We start from the raw sequence: 16,336 nt of genomic DNA, 5'->3' as shown, positions 1-16,336 counted from the left end.
AGTAACAAATAATAGTTGCTCTCTAGAAAATGTAACATGTAAAATGTAATGTAACATTTAATTAGCCATAACTTTAAAAACTGGTTATGTGTGACCTTATATTTGACTTTTCTTTCCCAACCACAGGTCAAACTTAAACACATTTCTCAATATAATTTAATAATTTGCCTGGGTTGATTCAGTACAGTCAGATCTATAAGGGAACAAAGCAAGATCACATTGAAGGACGCAATTTTATAGACTGGAATTCTTCCGCCTTGATCAACAACCTCGTACGTGAGTTAGTTACCTCCCCCTGTCAGTGTCATGAAACTTATTAGGTAAGTTCCGCTTCACAACAGACACACAAAGTAGAAGCTCAAGCGAAACAGTAGGCTATGTTACGTGGACAAATATGTCTATTTTAAAGGAGCACATTTTGTGGTAAATATTCTTTCTCAGTACGTATAGTCAGCGGGATCAAATAATATATTGGTCGCTGTGTAATTGCTGCTCACTTTACGTTTTGACTCTGACAACTGCTACAATAATAGTTAGCTGTGCTAGCCATTCTTGTAACTGCGGAAACTTTCTTTCGATTTCGGTTAGCGTAGCGTCTGGCTGATTTGGATAATAAAAGTGGCTACCACCTGAACTTCAATCACAGGAGTTTAAATCTCTACAATTCATGCATTATTTGGCTATCTATCTGTATTACTTATAAAACAATGAGCAGCTCAGTCCGCGAGTTTGAGGATGTGCGAAGGAGAGCGGAGTCTCGCCTGTCCATCTCAGGATTAGCCCAGGACGTGAAGGCTGATGTCCAGACCATGGCCAACGTTCCCCTGCCTCTCTCCGAGAAGTACAGCCACATCAAAGCTAAGACCATGGTGATGGAGAATGCCACACGGGCCAGCAGACAGGAGGTGAGTTTACTTCGTTGTATTTGTACTTGCATGTGCCCTTATCCTCACACAGACACACGTACAGTAATAACTTCCTTTGGTACCTGAAAAGGTGTTTTACTGATACTGAGTTTGTCAGTCCTGTTGTTCTGTCCTCTTCTTCTTGCCCCCCTCCATCAGAATCTAGAATCCCTGAGCAAACTATTTAAAGCTCTGAGTATCCTAGAAAAGTATGGCTGCAACCTGACAAGCCCCTGCAGACCCAAGTTCTGGCGCAGTGTCAAGCACAACAACCCCGTTTTTAGGACCACTGTGGACGCTGCCCAGGTAAAGAAGGAGAGAGAGTGGAGCGGTTGTGGGGGTTAAGTGCTACTCCTCTTGTAGTGCTGTATGTTATCATGTAAGCCAGGCTACAATTATTAACTTACTAGTCTTGTGTTATGGGGTGACAGGTTTGAAGGTCAAGATAAGTGTATTTCATCTCAACAACGATAGTTTTTCCATAGTCATAAACCAAGTAGTGAACCTAAGAAAGATGATGTTATCTATTCTAACAGAACCCAGTTAAGTATATGGTGGAGAGACTTCATGGCTTGCTTGAAATAATATCACTTCTGTCATCTTTGTCTGCTAACCTACCAATAGGGCGGACGAGCCGTCCTGTATCTCTACGGCTACACCAATCAGCAGCCGGATGGCCTCAGCTTCCCAGAAGATGTCACAGATCCAGATGTGGAGAAGGTGGCAGCCGTGACAGTTGAGGTCATGACCCTGCGCCTGGAGCTGGATATGATGATCAAGGGTGCACATCCTCATCCAGAGGCCTTCATAGAGATCATCCCATCACTTAGCCAAGAGGTTGGTGGCACAACGTACAGCCCTTAGTTTAGTTGGGTTAAATGTTTTGAAATATATATTTCCTTCAGTATGTGTTTTAAAAAGTCATCAAAGGACTATTTTTTGGATCCACTAAACCATTTTTTAAGTCATCGCAGAAAAAATAATTTTCTCAAATTGATAACTTAATGTTGATATTAATACTCAATGTCCTTTGGGATTGTTAAAGTGAATCTTGAATTCTTTAATTGAATTACTTGTCACTGGGCAGTATGTGTTAACCCCTCCCATATTCCTGTGCTGGGTGCATCCTCAGGACGAGGTGGTGTCTGATGCTGTAGTCATCCTCCCCGGAGAGGAGGGAGGGGAGAGGCAGAAGGACCACCTGCACCCAACGGCTCCTCTAAAATCCACCACACACACAGGTGAGACAGCAAGTAGCTAGTACCAACAAACAGGTTTACCACCTGCCCCAATGGTGCATCATTTGGACCATCTGGAATGTCATTGCTGAACGGTGAATGGTATTTCAAATAGCAAAAAGAAGAAGTAATGTCTAACCGCCTGTTACCGCCTTCTCACCCATCCCTCTCGTTCAATAATTTATTATTCTCTCTCTCACGCCTTATCTTTGTCTGCTTTTCACCTCCTCCCTCTCTCTTTTCTCTCCCTTTCTCTTCCTACAATTTCTTTCACTCTCTCTCTCTCCTCCAGCTGGTGAGTGTAACTTATGTGGGGGTGTTCCAACTCTCCTTTGCCCCTCCTGTGCATCTACCCCATTCTGTGATTCATGTGACCACCTCTACCACCGCCACCCCTCCAGAGCCAATCACAAGAGAGAGAGAATACAGGATGCCATGAAAGGTGAGCATTTAAAGTCTTGGCTGTAAGAAAACAACCCATCTCTATAATGACCAGTGGTACTAACAACAATACTTTTGTCTCTGCCCCCCTAGACACCTGTTCCATCTGTGGTACGGCCCCCGTCTCCACCCACTGCAGCACGTGCATTCAGAAGCTGTGCCTGAACTGTGACAGACTGTTCCATTCTCACCCGGACAGGGGGGACCACGACCGAACGATGGTCAGCACAGTCAAGCCACAAGGAGCTGCTGCCAGGTTAGAAACAGGAAGGTGATGATGTACAGTACACAAACACCATCGCAGACGTCGGCCCTTCATTCCTCTTCTCTTCCTCCAGCCCTTCATTCTCCTCGTGGGAGTGTGGGCACTGCACCACGGTCAACCCAGTGCAAGCCGTGCTGTGCGGGACCTGCGAGCGACCTCGCCTGGCCAACGCTGCCTCCAGTGGAGAGGAGGACCTGTTGCAGTCACCCTCCAACACAGGTCTGACCAACACGCACTAGCTTAACTTCCTAGACCAGCAGCGGATTCATTGTTTAGGTTGTTATTGTACATTAACAGTAACCCAGCCATGATGGCTTGGGCTACTTTTATGATGATGGGGCAAGGTAATAAAAAAAGTTGCGCTTTCTTTTCATCTGCCTCAGAGTGGCAGTGCAAGAGCTGTACGGTGATGAACCAGGGAACCAGCGTGCTGTGCGAGGTGTGTGAACGCCCCCGCCTGGCCACCCGGCCCCCCGTCACCCCGGTGGCCTTCCCTTCGCTGGCCTCAGGACTCCCGGGAGAGGGTGCAACAGAGGTTCGTGGTCCAAAGGTTTCGTGATGCTCTTTTGAGATTTCTGGGGTACATTGGAATGGGAGTTTCGACACACGGTCATTTCGCATTTTTAGGTTGGTGTTTTAGTCATTTCTCTCTCTCTCCCCCTCCTCTCCCCCTCCCCCTCAGTGGATATGCCAAGTCTGCACTTACCAGAATTCCAAACCTTCGGTGGGGTGCGAGATGTGCAACTCGCCATGCAAAGACCCGGCCGTGGCCAAGTCCCTCCTGTCTCCCAAAAAGGACCTGAGTCCACCCCGGTTGAAGCCCCTCCCCGCGCCCAGGGACAACGACGACCTCAAGAGACAGGAGACCATGAGGGAGCAGGGGCTGGCTCTTGTCAGTCAAATACGGGTAAGTGGGGGCGACAACAAACGGTGACAGCCCTCCAAGAGGTGTTCTGTGTTCTCAAACACTGTTGTCGCCATCACCAGGAGGGGGAGAAGAGGGGCGTCACCCCTGAAGAAGTGTACGCGTCTCTCCGCGTCTCCGGGGGCAGCAGCGTGAACCCCTGCGACTGGCTGCAGTCGGAGCTCCCCCACCTGCTGGATGAGATCTGCGCCATGGCTGCTTCGGTCCAGCAGAACTACAAAACGGAGCATCCTGGGATGCAGGATAACACCGAGAAGGACGACGGAGGGATTCCCGGGACGCTTGGTTGCGGGGCTCCTGGGGCGGGGATCCAGCTGTCCAGAGCCGAGGCCAAGCAGGCGTGGTTGGCAGCAGGGGGCGACACTGAGAAAGCAGTACGACAGCTGCTCAGAGACAGACAGGCCAAGGTGGGATGCTCACTGTGAAAGAAACGTAAAAAAAATATATAAAAAAAAGAAACTATTTATCTTAGCTGACATCGTTTGTGTCCATGTTTGTGTGTTTAGATCAAGGAGCTGCGGTCCATGGGGTTCCGCGAGGTGTCCCAGTGTGAGGAGGCCCTGAGGCAGAGTGGGGGGGAGGTGCGAGGGGCTCTGTCCCTGCTGCAGCGCCCCCTACTGGAGCCCTTTCACCAGCGCATCTGGACCAACCAGCCAGAGGCCCTGCTAGACCCCAAGGACCCGGACAAACAGGTGCACAGGGTCCAACATATACCCAGAGAGACAGAGTGTGTATGCATGCGTCTGGAGGTCGCTATGAAAATGCCAACGAATCAGACATCAACTTCAAATCCCCCCCCCCACACCCCCACCCCTCCCTCCACAGAAGCTGTGCAGGCGCCTGCTGGCGTTGTACGACCTGCCCAGCTGGGGGCGCTGTGAGCTGGCCCTGTCCCTGCTGCAGGAGCCCGACGCCCAGTACTCCCTGGAAGACGTGGTCCAGGCCGTGAGGGAGTCCCAGGACCGAGACTTCCTGCGCAGGCTGCTCAACAAGACGTGCCCCTGCTGCTACGACGTGTTCCCACACAGCAAGGTTACCTGGGCAACATACCTCTTTATCTTTATAGGCCTTGGTCAAGGGTACCTTTTTACTGCTTTGTAATAGGTACAGTAAAGAAACAGACATAGCGTTTGATTGCGCCGTGCCTGGTCAAAGACACAGACTGTTGACTCTCCCCGTCCCTCCATCTCTCCGTCCCTCCCAGATGCAGTCGCTCACCTCCTGTCAGTGTGCGGTGTGCCACCACTGTTTCAAGCAGCACTTCACGGTGGCAATAAGGGACAAGCACATCAGGGACATGGTGTGTCCCATCTGCCAGGAGCCCGACATCAACAATCCCCAGCATCTGGACAGTTACTTCTCCACTCTGGACATCCAGGTGGATAGACCTGCCCATGGAGCGTGGGGAGGAGGGATGGGGGGGGGGGAGTCACAATAGGAAACAGTGAAGGGAAAGAATAAACAAAGGAATGGAGGGAGGGAGGGAAGGAGCGATTTTTAAAAAAAGTGTGGGAGACATGGAGCTGAACAAAGGGAGAAGGCAAAAGGCAGTGGAGGGGTTTTCCAGAACCAAATATACTACGTTACGTCATTTATAATATATAAATACATGTGTGTTTGTGTAATGATTGTTGTGCTTGGTGTAGCTGAAGGGCTGCCTGGAGCGTGACGTGTATGATCTCTATCACAAGAAGCTGACGGAGCACACGCTGATGATGGACCCCAAGTTCCTGTGGTGCTGTCACGTACGTGGGTTACATTTAGTCATTTAGCAGACGCTCTTAATCCAGAGCGATTTACACTAAGTACAGGGACATTCTCCTCCGAGGCAAGTAGGGTGAAGTGCCTTGCCCAAGGACACAACGTCATTTGGCATTGACGGGAATCGAACCAACAACCTTTGGATTAATAGCCAGACTCCCTAACCGCTCAGCCATCTGACCCCCCTTTTCTCGCATGTATGCGGGCGTGCCTCCTTGTTTTTGTCCGTGCGGGTCTACAAGCACAGTGAAATAAAGGGACACTTGGCAGAACGACGAAAATGTGCACAAGTATGACATTTATGGTTGCAATCGGTGCAGCGGGGTGTGGCTGTAATCATGTGTACACTGTGTGCCTGGTTTGTGGGACCGTTTGAAAGGTCAATCAATTTTCTTGTGCATCTCGTTTCAACCCAACCTCTTGTTTCTCTCCCCCCCTAGTGCACGTTTGGCTTCATCTTTGACGGAGAGCTCAAAGTCACCTGTCCAGGCTGCCACAAGAGTTTCTGTGCCCAGTGCAAAAAACCTGTGAGAACGAACACGCATCTCCATCGCCCCTTCGCTGGTTTGTTTTCTCCCATTTTCCTGATCTTTCCTCCTCCCTCTACCTCTGTCTCCTCCAGTGGGAGGTCCAGCACAAGGACCTGTCCTGCGAGCAGTTCCAACGGTGGAAGAAGGAGAACGACCCAGAGTACCAGAAGCAGGGCCTGACTGGCTTCCTGAGAGACAACGGCATCAGTGAGGAGGCTGCCCTTGTAGTGTCATCCAAAAAACAACTGCTGTTACTCACCCCCACTTTTACTCTCTCTCTCCCCCCCTGCCTCTCTCTCTCAGCCTGTCCTCAGTGCAAGTTCCAGTATGTCCTGTCCAGAGGAGGCTGCATGCACTTCACCTGTGTCCAGTGCGCACATCAGTTCTGCAGCGGCTGCAACAACCCCTACTATACTGTGAGTACCTCTCACACACACAGTCAGACTGTCGGTCTCACAACACACACATGTGCTGTGTGGCAGACTTCAAGAGGGACTTCAGGATGGTTCGCTTTCATATTTTTAAGACACCCAGTCCTCGTCGCTTTTGACTTTGAAGTCCTCTCTCTCTCTCTCTCTCTCTCTCTCTCTCTCTCTCTCTCTCTCTCTCTCTCTCTCTCTCTCTCTCTCTCTCTCTCTCTCTGTCTCTCCGTTTTCTATCCCATCTCTCCGTCTCCCCTCCAGACTAAGTGTAAGACAGGCGAGTGTAAACTCGCGGGGCTCCACGCTCACCACCCACGTGACTGTCTGTCCTACCTCCGAGACTGGGATCCCGAGAGACTTCAGACCCTGCTACAGGTACCACAGCACGGCCAAGGTCCTGCAGTCATTCAGGGTTTCCCGCAGCACTTGACAGTTAAGGCGGCCGCCTGAGCAACACACACGCCTGGTGCCTTAACTACTTGTAAAAAATAAAAAATAAAAGTTTTTTAAGAGCGATATCCGCCGTCTTACTCTGTCCTGTTTTCTCCCTTCCATTCCAAAACGCCAGTTTCCCTTCTCTGCAGAACACATTAGTCTATCGCACAAACGATCCCCCCCCCACCACCACCACCCCCGGTCTGACAGCAAACCCCACCCTACCACCTTAACTAACACATTTTCTGCGGGAAACCCTCATTCATTTCAAAATGTTCTGCTATTTGTTCATGTCCATTTTAAATTGTTACTTTTGTTTGGTTGTTTCTTCATCAGAGAAACGTCGTTGAGTTTAACACTGATCCCCCTAATGGAACCCAAACTGGTAGGACGACAACTGGAACCCTCATTCCTGTGTCTGCTCTCCTCTGCCATACTTCACTTCCTCCTTTATCTCTCAAACCTGTCTGTCTGGTCCAAACACATCTCTGCTCCAGCATGCTCTCTTACTTTACCCACAACTCTTCCTGTACCTATGAGGGCTGTGAGAACGAGTGTAAATCAATCAGCAAACTCTTCTGCCCATGTGTGTGTGTGTGTGTCAGATGAGTGTGGAGTGATGGAGCAGAAGGACGAGGGAGGCCAGCAGACTGACTCGCACTGCGGCATCAAGACTAAGCAGGGCCATGCCGGGCTGTGCGAGTGAGTGACACGACCCCCAGTCACAGGGAACACTCTAACACGTCACAACATCCTGCTCTTTGCTCTTTGATATTTCCTTTGACACTCTTTTATTGTTGTCCTCGGTTGCGCTCTGCAGGAAACACTACAAAGAGTATCTGGTCAGCCTCATCAATGGACACTCGCTCGACCCCGCCGTGCTGTATGATGTTAAAGAGGTGGAGGTGGCCTGCGCGAGGTATGAAGTGGACCACCAGCGAGTGGAGGCTGAGGAGGACCAGGCATGCCATGCTCGCTTGCTAAAGGTGAACTAGACACTTCCAGTCCTTCCAGCCATGACAGCCCAACTCGTGGAGTTGTTCAACATTGTTCAGGTGTATGTTTTGCTTTTCCACTCTTCAGTAAATGGCGTTTTCTCTTTTCTTTCTTTGTCAGAAACTGATGGAAGTCCCTCTCGGAGAAAATGTTCCACGGAAGAAATGAAGACTATGCTTATGCATTGTTTATTTCATGGAAGGTTGCATGTTTGGAGGTAGTCTTAAGTCAGGTTGAATTTCTAGTTTTAACACATGGGATTTGTAAACATTGAGCCCTTCCATTTTGTTAAAAAGAAACAGAAAAGTTGCCTTTACAGTAATCGTAAGGATTTCTCAATTTCTTGTTTTAAAAATGGTGTGCTTGTTCAAGATTTGTCAATATTCCACTTAAATACATGTTGTTGCCCATATTAATGTCCCCTAATTACTTAATGAAAAGTGTGATTAATAGGCACATTCCTTCTTTTAACATGCATTTGCATTAGATTGGATTTGATTCATAAACCTTGAATTTTTCTGTATAAACTCTAATGGCACTAAATGCTTTCCCATAATCTTTGAAGTTTTGGTTGGCTTTATTAAGTTTGCAAAGATGCAATCGTTTTAGACGTGGTTTGTGATGGTCTAGTAAAAATTGTGCAATATCACCCTCTGGTGTCAAGATAACTGTTTCTATGTTGTCACGTGATTTCGGGGAAAAGGAGCGTCTGTCTAGCTTGCGCGGACTCCGAAGGGATTTTCCATTTTATTCAGTACTGTTTACAGCTTGGTTGGTAGGAGAGAAGAAACGAAACTTACGGTGAGTTAAATATACAGCTACTCCATAAATATGTTTGTTTTCATAATTGGGCTACGTGTTTGGTGTATAATAACTGCTTCCATGTATTTACTATTTTGAAACAGCAAATGAAAATGTATCGATTAAAAGTCGAATTTGTTTGATTAGGATTAGGTCATTAAAGGTTGAAAGTTGTGTATTTAGGGTATAATTGATTTGGACGTTTGCAAATCAGTAGAGACAATAGGCTGTGTGTTTTTCTTAAAACCGATATGCATATCGGTTTTAAGAAAAACATTCAGTCTTAGGATGACACCGTTACTAAGAATATCAAGTATGAGGCCAGGGGCTATGATGTTTATTAAAATAAATATATATTTGTGTTTTGTATTATAGCTATAATACAAAACACAAACACATAACTAGGTCTACTTATTTCCAGGAAGTTGGCAACATGTTGGCAATAGTCTGTAAAACCACCCAAGTCTTTGTATAACAAACATCCGCTGCACTGCAATGCTATCTGATAAACAACTACAGTTTGGATCGGTTAATGACCAACGTTGGTTTTAATTCCAGTAGCGGTGTCCACAGCCATGGCGTCGGGTAGAATTCGGTCCACTCGCAGACTCCGGAATTGGATGGTGGAGCAGGTGAGCGTTAAGTGGCAACGGAGAGCGATCGAAATGCCACAATCTGGTGTCGCTGACAAGATACAGATGCGCCTCAGACTGTTCAATGTTCACTTTTTTTGGGTGGTATTTGGTTTGTTTAGGAATGTTGAGTTAGATGCTCATGGTCTTGCTTAGCATTATATCGGTATCTTACCTCAAAGTTCACTCCATTGGGCGCAGGTTACCAGTGGGAAGTACTCTGGTCTGATCTGGGATGATGAGGCCAAGACCATGTTCCGCATCCCCTGGAAGCACGCTGGAAAACAAGACTTCCGTAGCGATGAGGATGGTGCCATCTTCAAGGTAGGCTATAACACCATCAAGGTTTTACATGTGGTCTAAACTTAACCCCCAACCTGCAGAAACAGATGCTAATGTGTAGGTTGTAAGGTTTTGTCATGACATTCACTTCATTTAGTTCCTTCTTGTAAACCTTCATGCACAGGCGTGGGCGAAGTTCAGAGGGAAGCTGTCTGACGGGGTTCCTGATGACCCCGCTTCCTGGAAGACACGAATGCGTTGCGCCCTCAACAAGAGTCCAGAGTTTGAGGAGGTCCCAGACCGGTCCCAACTGGACCTCTCTGAACCCTACAAGGTGTACCGCCTGGTGCCTACGAACGAGCAGGGTGAGATATCTTCCACATTCTCAGCAGCAAATCATATCACCCCATGCACCCCTCCCTGTCAGTACGCTGACTTATTGCATTCTTCTTCTCACGAAAGAATACATTCTCTTGGGAATGACCCCTCTTCTCACCCTCACAGACACCCCTGGTGCATAATCATAATCATTCCTTATTTTATCTGAAGCATTTATTGTATGTGGAATATATGTTCAACATTGTCATTATACATGTTGGTATATCTGAAGAATTGATTGTATTTGTATTCAACAGAAGCACAGATTATATTAATCTTTCAACAGAGACATGGAACATATCATATGACATAGCAGCATAGATTACTTTCCTCAGCAATTTTATGACCACGTTGTTTTGTTATGTCCTGGGGGGGGGGGGACACTGAATAAATACACGTATTCGACTCTAATTCTATATGCTCCTGTGTTGTGGCCTCCCCTGTTCTCTCTAGGTGGGGGAAGGGACGGTGTCAAGAACAAACAGAGACCCAGGAGACTGAAGAGGAGCAGCAGTGAATCAGACAGTGGGGAGGAGGTGCTGGAGGCCAAGCACATGAAGAAGGAACTCCTTCCTTCTCCCATCACCATGGTAGGTCAGCTGCTCGGAAACGAGGGACACTAAGACGGTATTACTCAAGCGTCAACGTTTTTAATGAGGCTATTGAATCATTTTTCCTTCAAATCCAATTGTGTGTGCACTCTTGTGTGTGTAGGCAGTTGAAGCCATAGATGAGCATGCAGTCCAGTCACATGAGCCTTTCCTACCAGTGATCAGCTTGAAGAATGATGGGAGTAAGTACAATTTTTCCACCCAAAGACACCACCTGCTAATTCTGCGGCAATCACACCCAGCACCACACATACTGTACACATTTAGGAGTGCTGTATATACCTTAGCTCTGACATGTAGATTTGCTATGGCATGTGATTGATCGGCATTCTGGTGTCTCTCTCAAGCAAACGATGAGATCCAGTTCAACTTCACAATTGAGACTGAACCTGCATCTGGAGGTAATAACAAACATACACTGGCTTATACCTGTGTCATACAAGGCCCTTGTAAGGCCCTTATGTCATATACAATTCAACTTTATTTGTATAGACCTATTGACAAGCAATGTCACATGTTGGTTATGTCTGTGTGCAGTAAGCTTTGGTCTGACGTTCCCATTTGTATCTCTATCTCAATCTCTCCATATCACCGCACTCTCTGTCTCATTATCATACTCTCTCTCTCTCTCTGACTTCTCCCTACACTCTTCCTCGCTGTTCCTCTATCTCTCCCCATTCCTTCAGACGATTCCTTCAAGATCTCAGTGAGCTACATAGGCCAGGAGATGCTCTGCCGAGAGGTCATGGGCAACGATGTCCGCATCACCTACATGCCTCCCTCGCTAGTCGCTCCCTCGCGGATAATCGGGGGGTTCCCACGCATCCTCCTCCCGGAGCCCCCGTCCAACATGTCCTCCAGCCCAGAGGCTGGGGCCCGACACCAGGCTCTGGCCACCCTGCTGCCTTTCATGGAGCGAGGGGTGATGTTGACCTCCACAGGGAGCGGGGTCTACGCCAAGCGCTACTGCCAGGGGCGTGTGTTCTGGACGGGACCACACACCACCTCACCAGGTCCCCTCAAGATGGAGCGAACCACGGATCCAATCCTGCTCTTTAGCAAGGAACTCTTCAAACAGGGTGGGTTTCATGGTTACGCAGGGCTGCTTGTTGTTGGTTAGTGTGGGTCATATCAGACATCTATACTTCATCAACCGTTTGCTGGTTTGACCGCCCAGGTGGCTCACCGGTCTATCCACCTGACTGTGTACCACAAAGGCGAACGCCTTACCGCAGATTCCGGCATTGGCCATTTCCTGCATGTTTCTTACTCTCTGCTTTACTGCCACAGAAGGGCCCAAAAATATCTAACCCTAACCCCTTGCTGGTTTTGTTTGTCGTCCCTCTATTGAATTATTGAGCTTGAAAGTGACCTATCTTTTTCATCTCCTCTCTTAAGAGCTGGACAACTTCCGTTTCGCTGGGGGAACCCCCCCAAAGTGTGAGGTCACCCTGTGTTTTGGAGAGGAGCTCACTGCCACAGAGGATCTGTCTTGCAAGCTCATTATTGCTCAGGTAAAGCTGACTCAGGGCTTTCCTCTTCCATTGTACTAGGATCAACTCTTCCCATGTTCAACACCAATGCAATTTTAAAGAGGCTGCATCCTATGAAGCTCTTGTAATAATTGGCTTTCTTCTACGTAGAGATTGATCTATCATCCTCTTCCTTTATAGATCACTTTATCCTGGGCTGAAAGGCAGGTCCAGGATGCACTCAACTTTAGGGAGTCCATAGCCCTTCTCCAGAACCTGGCCAGCCAATCACCTCTTGGAGAAATCACACTAAACCTGGAGCCGGTGTCCATGCCCTGTAGCATCATCACAGACAGCTAGGAGAAGCACCTCCTGTAATGACTTCTGCGATGACTATTCACTGAGCATTTTAGGTACTGAGACATTCATTAGCCTCTATTTTACACTATACCACTATACAGTGCACACAATGAGCCACGGTCTTGCTGTTTTCTTGTTGTATTGTCTCATTGTGATTGTGTTCATTGTGGGTCAAGACTTTATGGCTGTGTGCTAACTTGCATATACAAAATCAAATCAAATCAAATTTATTTGTATAGCCCTTTTTACATGCAAGCATGTCACAGAGGGCTTCACATATGCCCATAGAACTGCCCCACAAAACTCTCTGCTTCTTCTTCAAAGTCTTTCATAATCTTGAATTTAGTCACTTTTGGCAGTACTGCATGAGTATATATTTGTACATTTATTAGATGCATTTAAAATGCTTTAAAGGGAAGAACAATGGTATATTAGCCTGGCATCACCAGACCAGCAAATGTGTATTGGTCTGGAACGTTTCCGTTATCACCAGGTTCTCAGTTTGAGTGGGAGGGTGACCCTGAATCTGCCAGAGCAGATACATTATGACCTCACAGATTGGTCTGGTTCCCAGGATTAGGTTATCTAGTAAATGTGATGCATTTTAAGTGGCTGTGAACAAGTAATAAAGTTTATAGGTATCATTTATTACGATTTGAAAGAAATAGGACAGAACTTAATACATCTCAATTTCAATGTAACTTCCTAACACACTATAATCGATTCTCAGATAGGGCTTCTTCTTGTTAAGAGGGTTGAAATGGCAGTAGGGTCACAACACAAGGCACACTGTGGACTTGAACCAGCAGAAAGAAAGCATCAGTACTACACAGTTGTAAATATGTGTTATTTATGGAGTCATAACTGTGACTAACCTGTCTATCAACTGCATTAAAAACCCACTGAACCTTTATAAATGTGGTTGTGTATGTAATATGTATACATGATCACACAAATATTCCAAATGTCCCAGTAACAATGCGCCTTCTCAACGTGATTTTACACGTTGCCATTCGCCGGCGAGGCCAGCTCTACTATCTTATTGTTGAGTTTCTGATTCGTCCAGTCCTTTGTGATGTCATCCAAATGGCTGTCAAAGTCCACCAATAACTCGTGGTCTCCAGAGTCCATCAGCTGGCTCGCGATTGACCGAGTCTCCTCCCACTGCCTCAACATTATCCTGTTAAAACATACAGGCACACCATTTGAATTAACAAGCAGTTAATTAATTGCTAATGTATATTTCTTAGAACGGCAAAACACATGGCACTGAAAATACAATTATGACCTTAATACATTTTCCTAACGAATGAAGATAATAGAGGCTGTTATAAAAGTTCAAATGGGCCATAAAAATATATTTTACCAATGGCCCTATGCACAGCATGAACTCTGGCCTCTCTGTCGTATACAGAGATCAGAAGAGAAAGGACGATGCCTTTTTAGACCATCTGCATTAATTCATTTGGATGAGGCTAACTTCTCATGCTTGGAACTGGTGAAGTGTTGTGTTCTGGAGGTGTGTTAACAGAAACGAGCCATCCAGAGAGGACAGCAGCACACTTCTAATTCTCAAGCACATAGATGAGGGTTGCTTTCTGGCCAGCTCTTACGTGTGTTTGTCTTTCAGGGTCCAACGTGTGTCTTTGCGCTCGTACATTACAATGGGAGGAACCCTGTAGTCTGGGGACATCTTCCCTCCATCAATCTGCAAAGAAGAACAAGCCATCCAATGGTGGCAAACTCAGGGAAGTGTAAAGCCCCACGGGGTAAAAAAAAGATGACAACTTTTACATTTACGTTTCTGACTACCATAACTACATGGCACATCCTGTCTATGATCTTCCAGAAATACAAAACACCCACGAAATGATTCTGTCCAAGTGCTATTCTATAGCTCTACTGCACATTTGCAAGTGTGTTGTAGACTTGGAACAAATGCATAGTTAACCCATTTGTGGTTTTAAATTGTGGTTTTAAACATAGATACAAAAAAAAGCTACACTGCCCTCAGACAAATCCAACCACTCAGGAAGGATGTTATTTTCCAAAACCAGTCCAGAGTACCTACCATTAATAAAACTGCATTGTTGCACTGCTCGGCTATCTTGTCTGCAATCTTCAAAGCACATGGTGTAGGGCTAGAAACAGATGGGGAGGGAGAGAAAATACATTTGAAAAACTATTTTCTATACGTCATAATAAACAATTAAATGACAGTGGACTGAGACAGAGTGAGGCTAATACATGAACAACAAGGAAAACAAGGGATGAGTCTCAACCACAGCTGTGCGCGCACAGTACCTGATGTCTGACACACAGGCATTGGCTTGGTAGTATCCAACTATCCTCTGCTGGGTTTGTGAACACCAAACATCCACCTGTAGTATGGATGGTTTTGTAGAACAATATATCAGTTAGCCAATTAACTCATAAAAATAAGGATAAAGGCAATGCTGTAGATACAGTGATATTACCTGTGTGAGAGCCAGCTGAGTGATGGGTGCTAGAGGCAAGTGCGAGTGAAGAAGAGGTACGCAGTCAGTCACGCACACAGCGCCCCCTGTCGGGCTCGACGATAACAGCAGCCCATTGACGCTGCACCTTGGAAAGAGACAAGCGTGAAGATACATCTTCACATACGCACGACAGGACAGCTCTACTTCCCCCATTGCTGTGAAGAGAAACAGACATCAAGAGTTCAGACATCATGCAGATTCATTTCAGCCAAATTCTTAGTTATAGTATCCATAAAAAGAGCATCTGTCTTAGCTAGCAGGCTAACCTCTATAGTCATCTAGTTAGCTAACTTAGTCTGACTCTCAGCATCCTTACACAGTAGCTAGCTGGTTTAGTACCGGGACAGGATAATGACCACTACTTTCTTGAACTAAACTCACTAAATGATAACTGTAAGCCCAGATAAATGGTTAGCTAACGTTAGTCAGGCATTAAGCTCAGTTAAACTATCTAGCTAGACCAACCAGCTGAAAATGCTAGCTAATGATGTCGCTGACGTTAATCAGATTGTATTGGTTTTTTTCTATTGGCTATTTATCTTTGGTGTTCTCTTACCCTCAAGATCAAACTTGCTGGTTCAGATGTAACAGTAGAAACTCAAAACTCTCTCAAATGCTGAATAGGTTATTTGACAATTCATATGCTTCCGGTTCTTGCAGACCACTGTAGTGAGCCTGCCTGTAGTTGGCTCTGTGGGTGGATGAAATTCCAGCTTTGTAAGAATAAGCGGATCCTTGGTTGGGTAACCTACTAGAGTGGTCATGAAGGAGTGGCCTCGTGTGGACGGAGTTTATATACTTTTTTTAATCATTATGACTAACAGGTCTGACTTGCTATTTCATTTTAATGATAACATCCATATATATAGATATTCATTCATAGATACATTTTGCCTGTAGCAGAATCACCTTCCATTAAAAATATCAAATTTCTTCATTCACTTAATTCGAAATCGATTCAATTTGTACACCATTTTCAGAACCTTATCAGTGATAGAGGTTCCACAACGACTTTTTTCCAACTCTGCCACCAGCACCAGCAGTATATTTGCCAGTTTCTATCTACATGTGTAGTGTGAGTCGAAGTGTGTCAAAATAAGCAGCACAGCTTGTTCATGAAAGTACATTTGTTGTAACTGTGTAAACTTAAAATACAAGATTGTCACAAAATGAATCTATATATTTGTCTAATATGTCTAGTATGTGTATTTAACATATTAAATGTTTCATTACTGTTGAAACATGTTTTTGTTTTGTTTGAAGAGTTTTGCGCATTGAGGAACATGACTTTGGTTGCATGGTTTCTCATCTTTTGCTGCCTAGCAGGTAGAGATGTCTTAAATTATTTGTTGATCATTGCTGT

At 46.1% G+C, this 16,336-nt stretch overlaps 3 protein-coding genes across 5 annotated transcripts; 2 read left to right on the top strand and 1 right to left on the bottom strand.

Moving 5' to 3' along the window:
* The first annotated feature begins 314 nt into the window (after positions 1 to 314).
* On the top strand, positions 315 to 8,567 carry LOC134035073 (E3 ubiquitin-protein ligase RNF31-like). 2 transcript variants are annotated; one of them, XM_062479883.1, is made up of 22 exons: positions 315 to 905; positions 1,065 to 1,211; positions 1,530 to 1,742; positions 2,038 to 2,146; positions 2,436 to 2,585; positions 2,678 to 2,840; positions 2,923 to 3,068; positions 3,233 to 3,399; positions 3,532 to 3,756; positions 3,837 to 4,181; positions 4,281 to 4,466; positions 4,600 to 4,806; positions 4,979 to 5,152; positions 5,421 to 5,519; positions 5,976 to 6,062; positions 6,158 to 6,272; positions 6,369 to 6,481; positions 6,749 to 6,862; positions 7,259 to 7,307; positions 7,528 to 7,624; positions 7,743 to 7,908; positions 8,039 to 8,567. In XM_062479883.1, exons 1-22 carry the CDS (start codon positions 708 to 710, stop codon positions 8,084 to 8,086), a joined length of 3,318 nt encoding a protein of 1,105 aa, XP_062335867.1. In that variant the 5' UTR covers positions 315 to 707; the 3' UTR covers positions 8,087 to 8,567. The 2 variants fall into 2 exon arrangements, with proteins under 2 accessions (XP_062335867.1, XP_062335868.1); XM_062479884.1 differs by having other exon boundaries at positions 316 to 905; positions 3,233 to 3,384.
* A 19-nt stretch (positions 8,568 to 8,586) lies between these two features.
* irf9 (interferon regulatory factor 9) lies at positions 8,587 to 12,941 on the top strand. Of its 2 annotated transcripts, none has more exons than XM_062479887.1 (10): positions 8,587 to 8,719; positions 9,281 to 9,351; positions 9,553 to 9,675; positions 9,818 to 9,998; positions 10,465 to 10,601; positions 10,726 to 10,804; positions 10,970 to 11,023; positions 11,309 to 11,701; positions 12,021 to 12,136; positions 12,296 to 12,941. In XM_062479887.1, exons 2-10 carry the CDS (start codon positions 9,295 to 9,297, stop codon positions 12,452 to 12,454), a joined length of 1,299 nt encoding a protein of 432 aa, XP_062335871.1. In that variant the 5' UTR covers positions 8,587 to 8,719; positions 9,281 to 9,294; the 3' UTR covers positions 12,455 to 12,941. The 2 variants fall into 2 exon arrangements, with proteins under 2 accessions (XP_062335871.1, XP_062335872.1); XM_062479888.1 differs by having other exon boundaries at positions 8,590 to 8,719; positions 9,278 to 9,351.
* Positions 12,942 to 13,080: 139 nt separating this feature from the next.
* Positions 13,081 to 15,690, bottom strand: emc9 (ER membrane protein complex subunit 9). Its single transcript, XM_062479890.1, has 6 exons — positions 15,530 to 15,690; positions 14,932 to 15,128; positions 14,759 to 14,835; positions 14,526 to 14,595; positions 14,068 to 14,162; positions 13,081 to 13,634 (listed from the first exon to the last, which is right to left on the bottom strand). Exons 2-6 carry the CDS (start codon positions 15,124 to 15,126, stop codon positions 13,454 to 13,456), a joined length of 618 nt encoding a protein of 205 aa, XP_062335874.1. The 5' UTR covers positions 15,127 to 15,128; positions 15,530 to 15,690; the 3' UTR covers positions 13,081 to 13,453.
* Between the last annotated feature and the right edge of the window lie 646 nt (positions 15,691 to 16,336).

Source organism: Osmerus eperlanus, chromosome 15 (genome assembly GCF_963692335.1).
Source record: "Osmerus eperlanus chromosome 15, fOsmEpe2.1, whole genome shotgun sequence".
NCBI classification, from domain to species: Eukaryota; Metazoa; Chordata; class Actinopteri; order Osmeriformes; family Osmeridae; genus Osmerus; species Osmerus eperlanus.
Note: the sequence above shows the minus strand (reverse complement) of the source record. Positions and strands in the feature narration are given on the sequence as shown.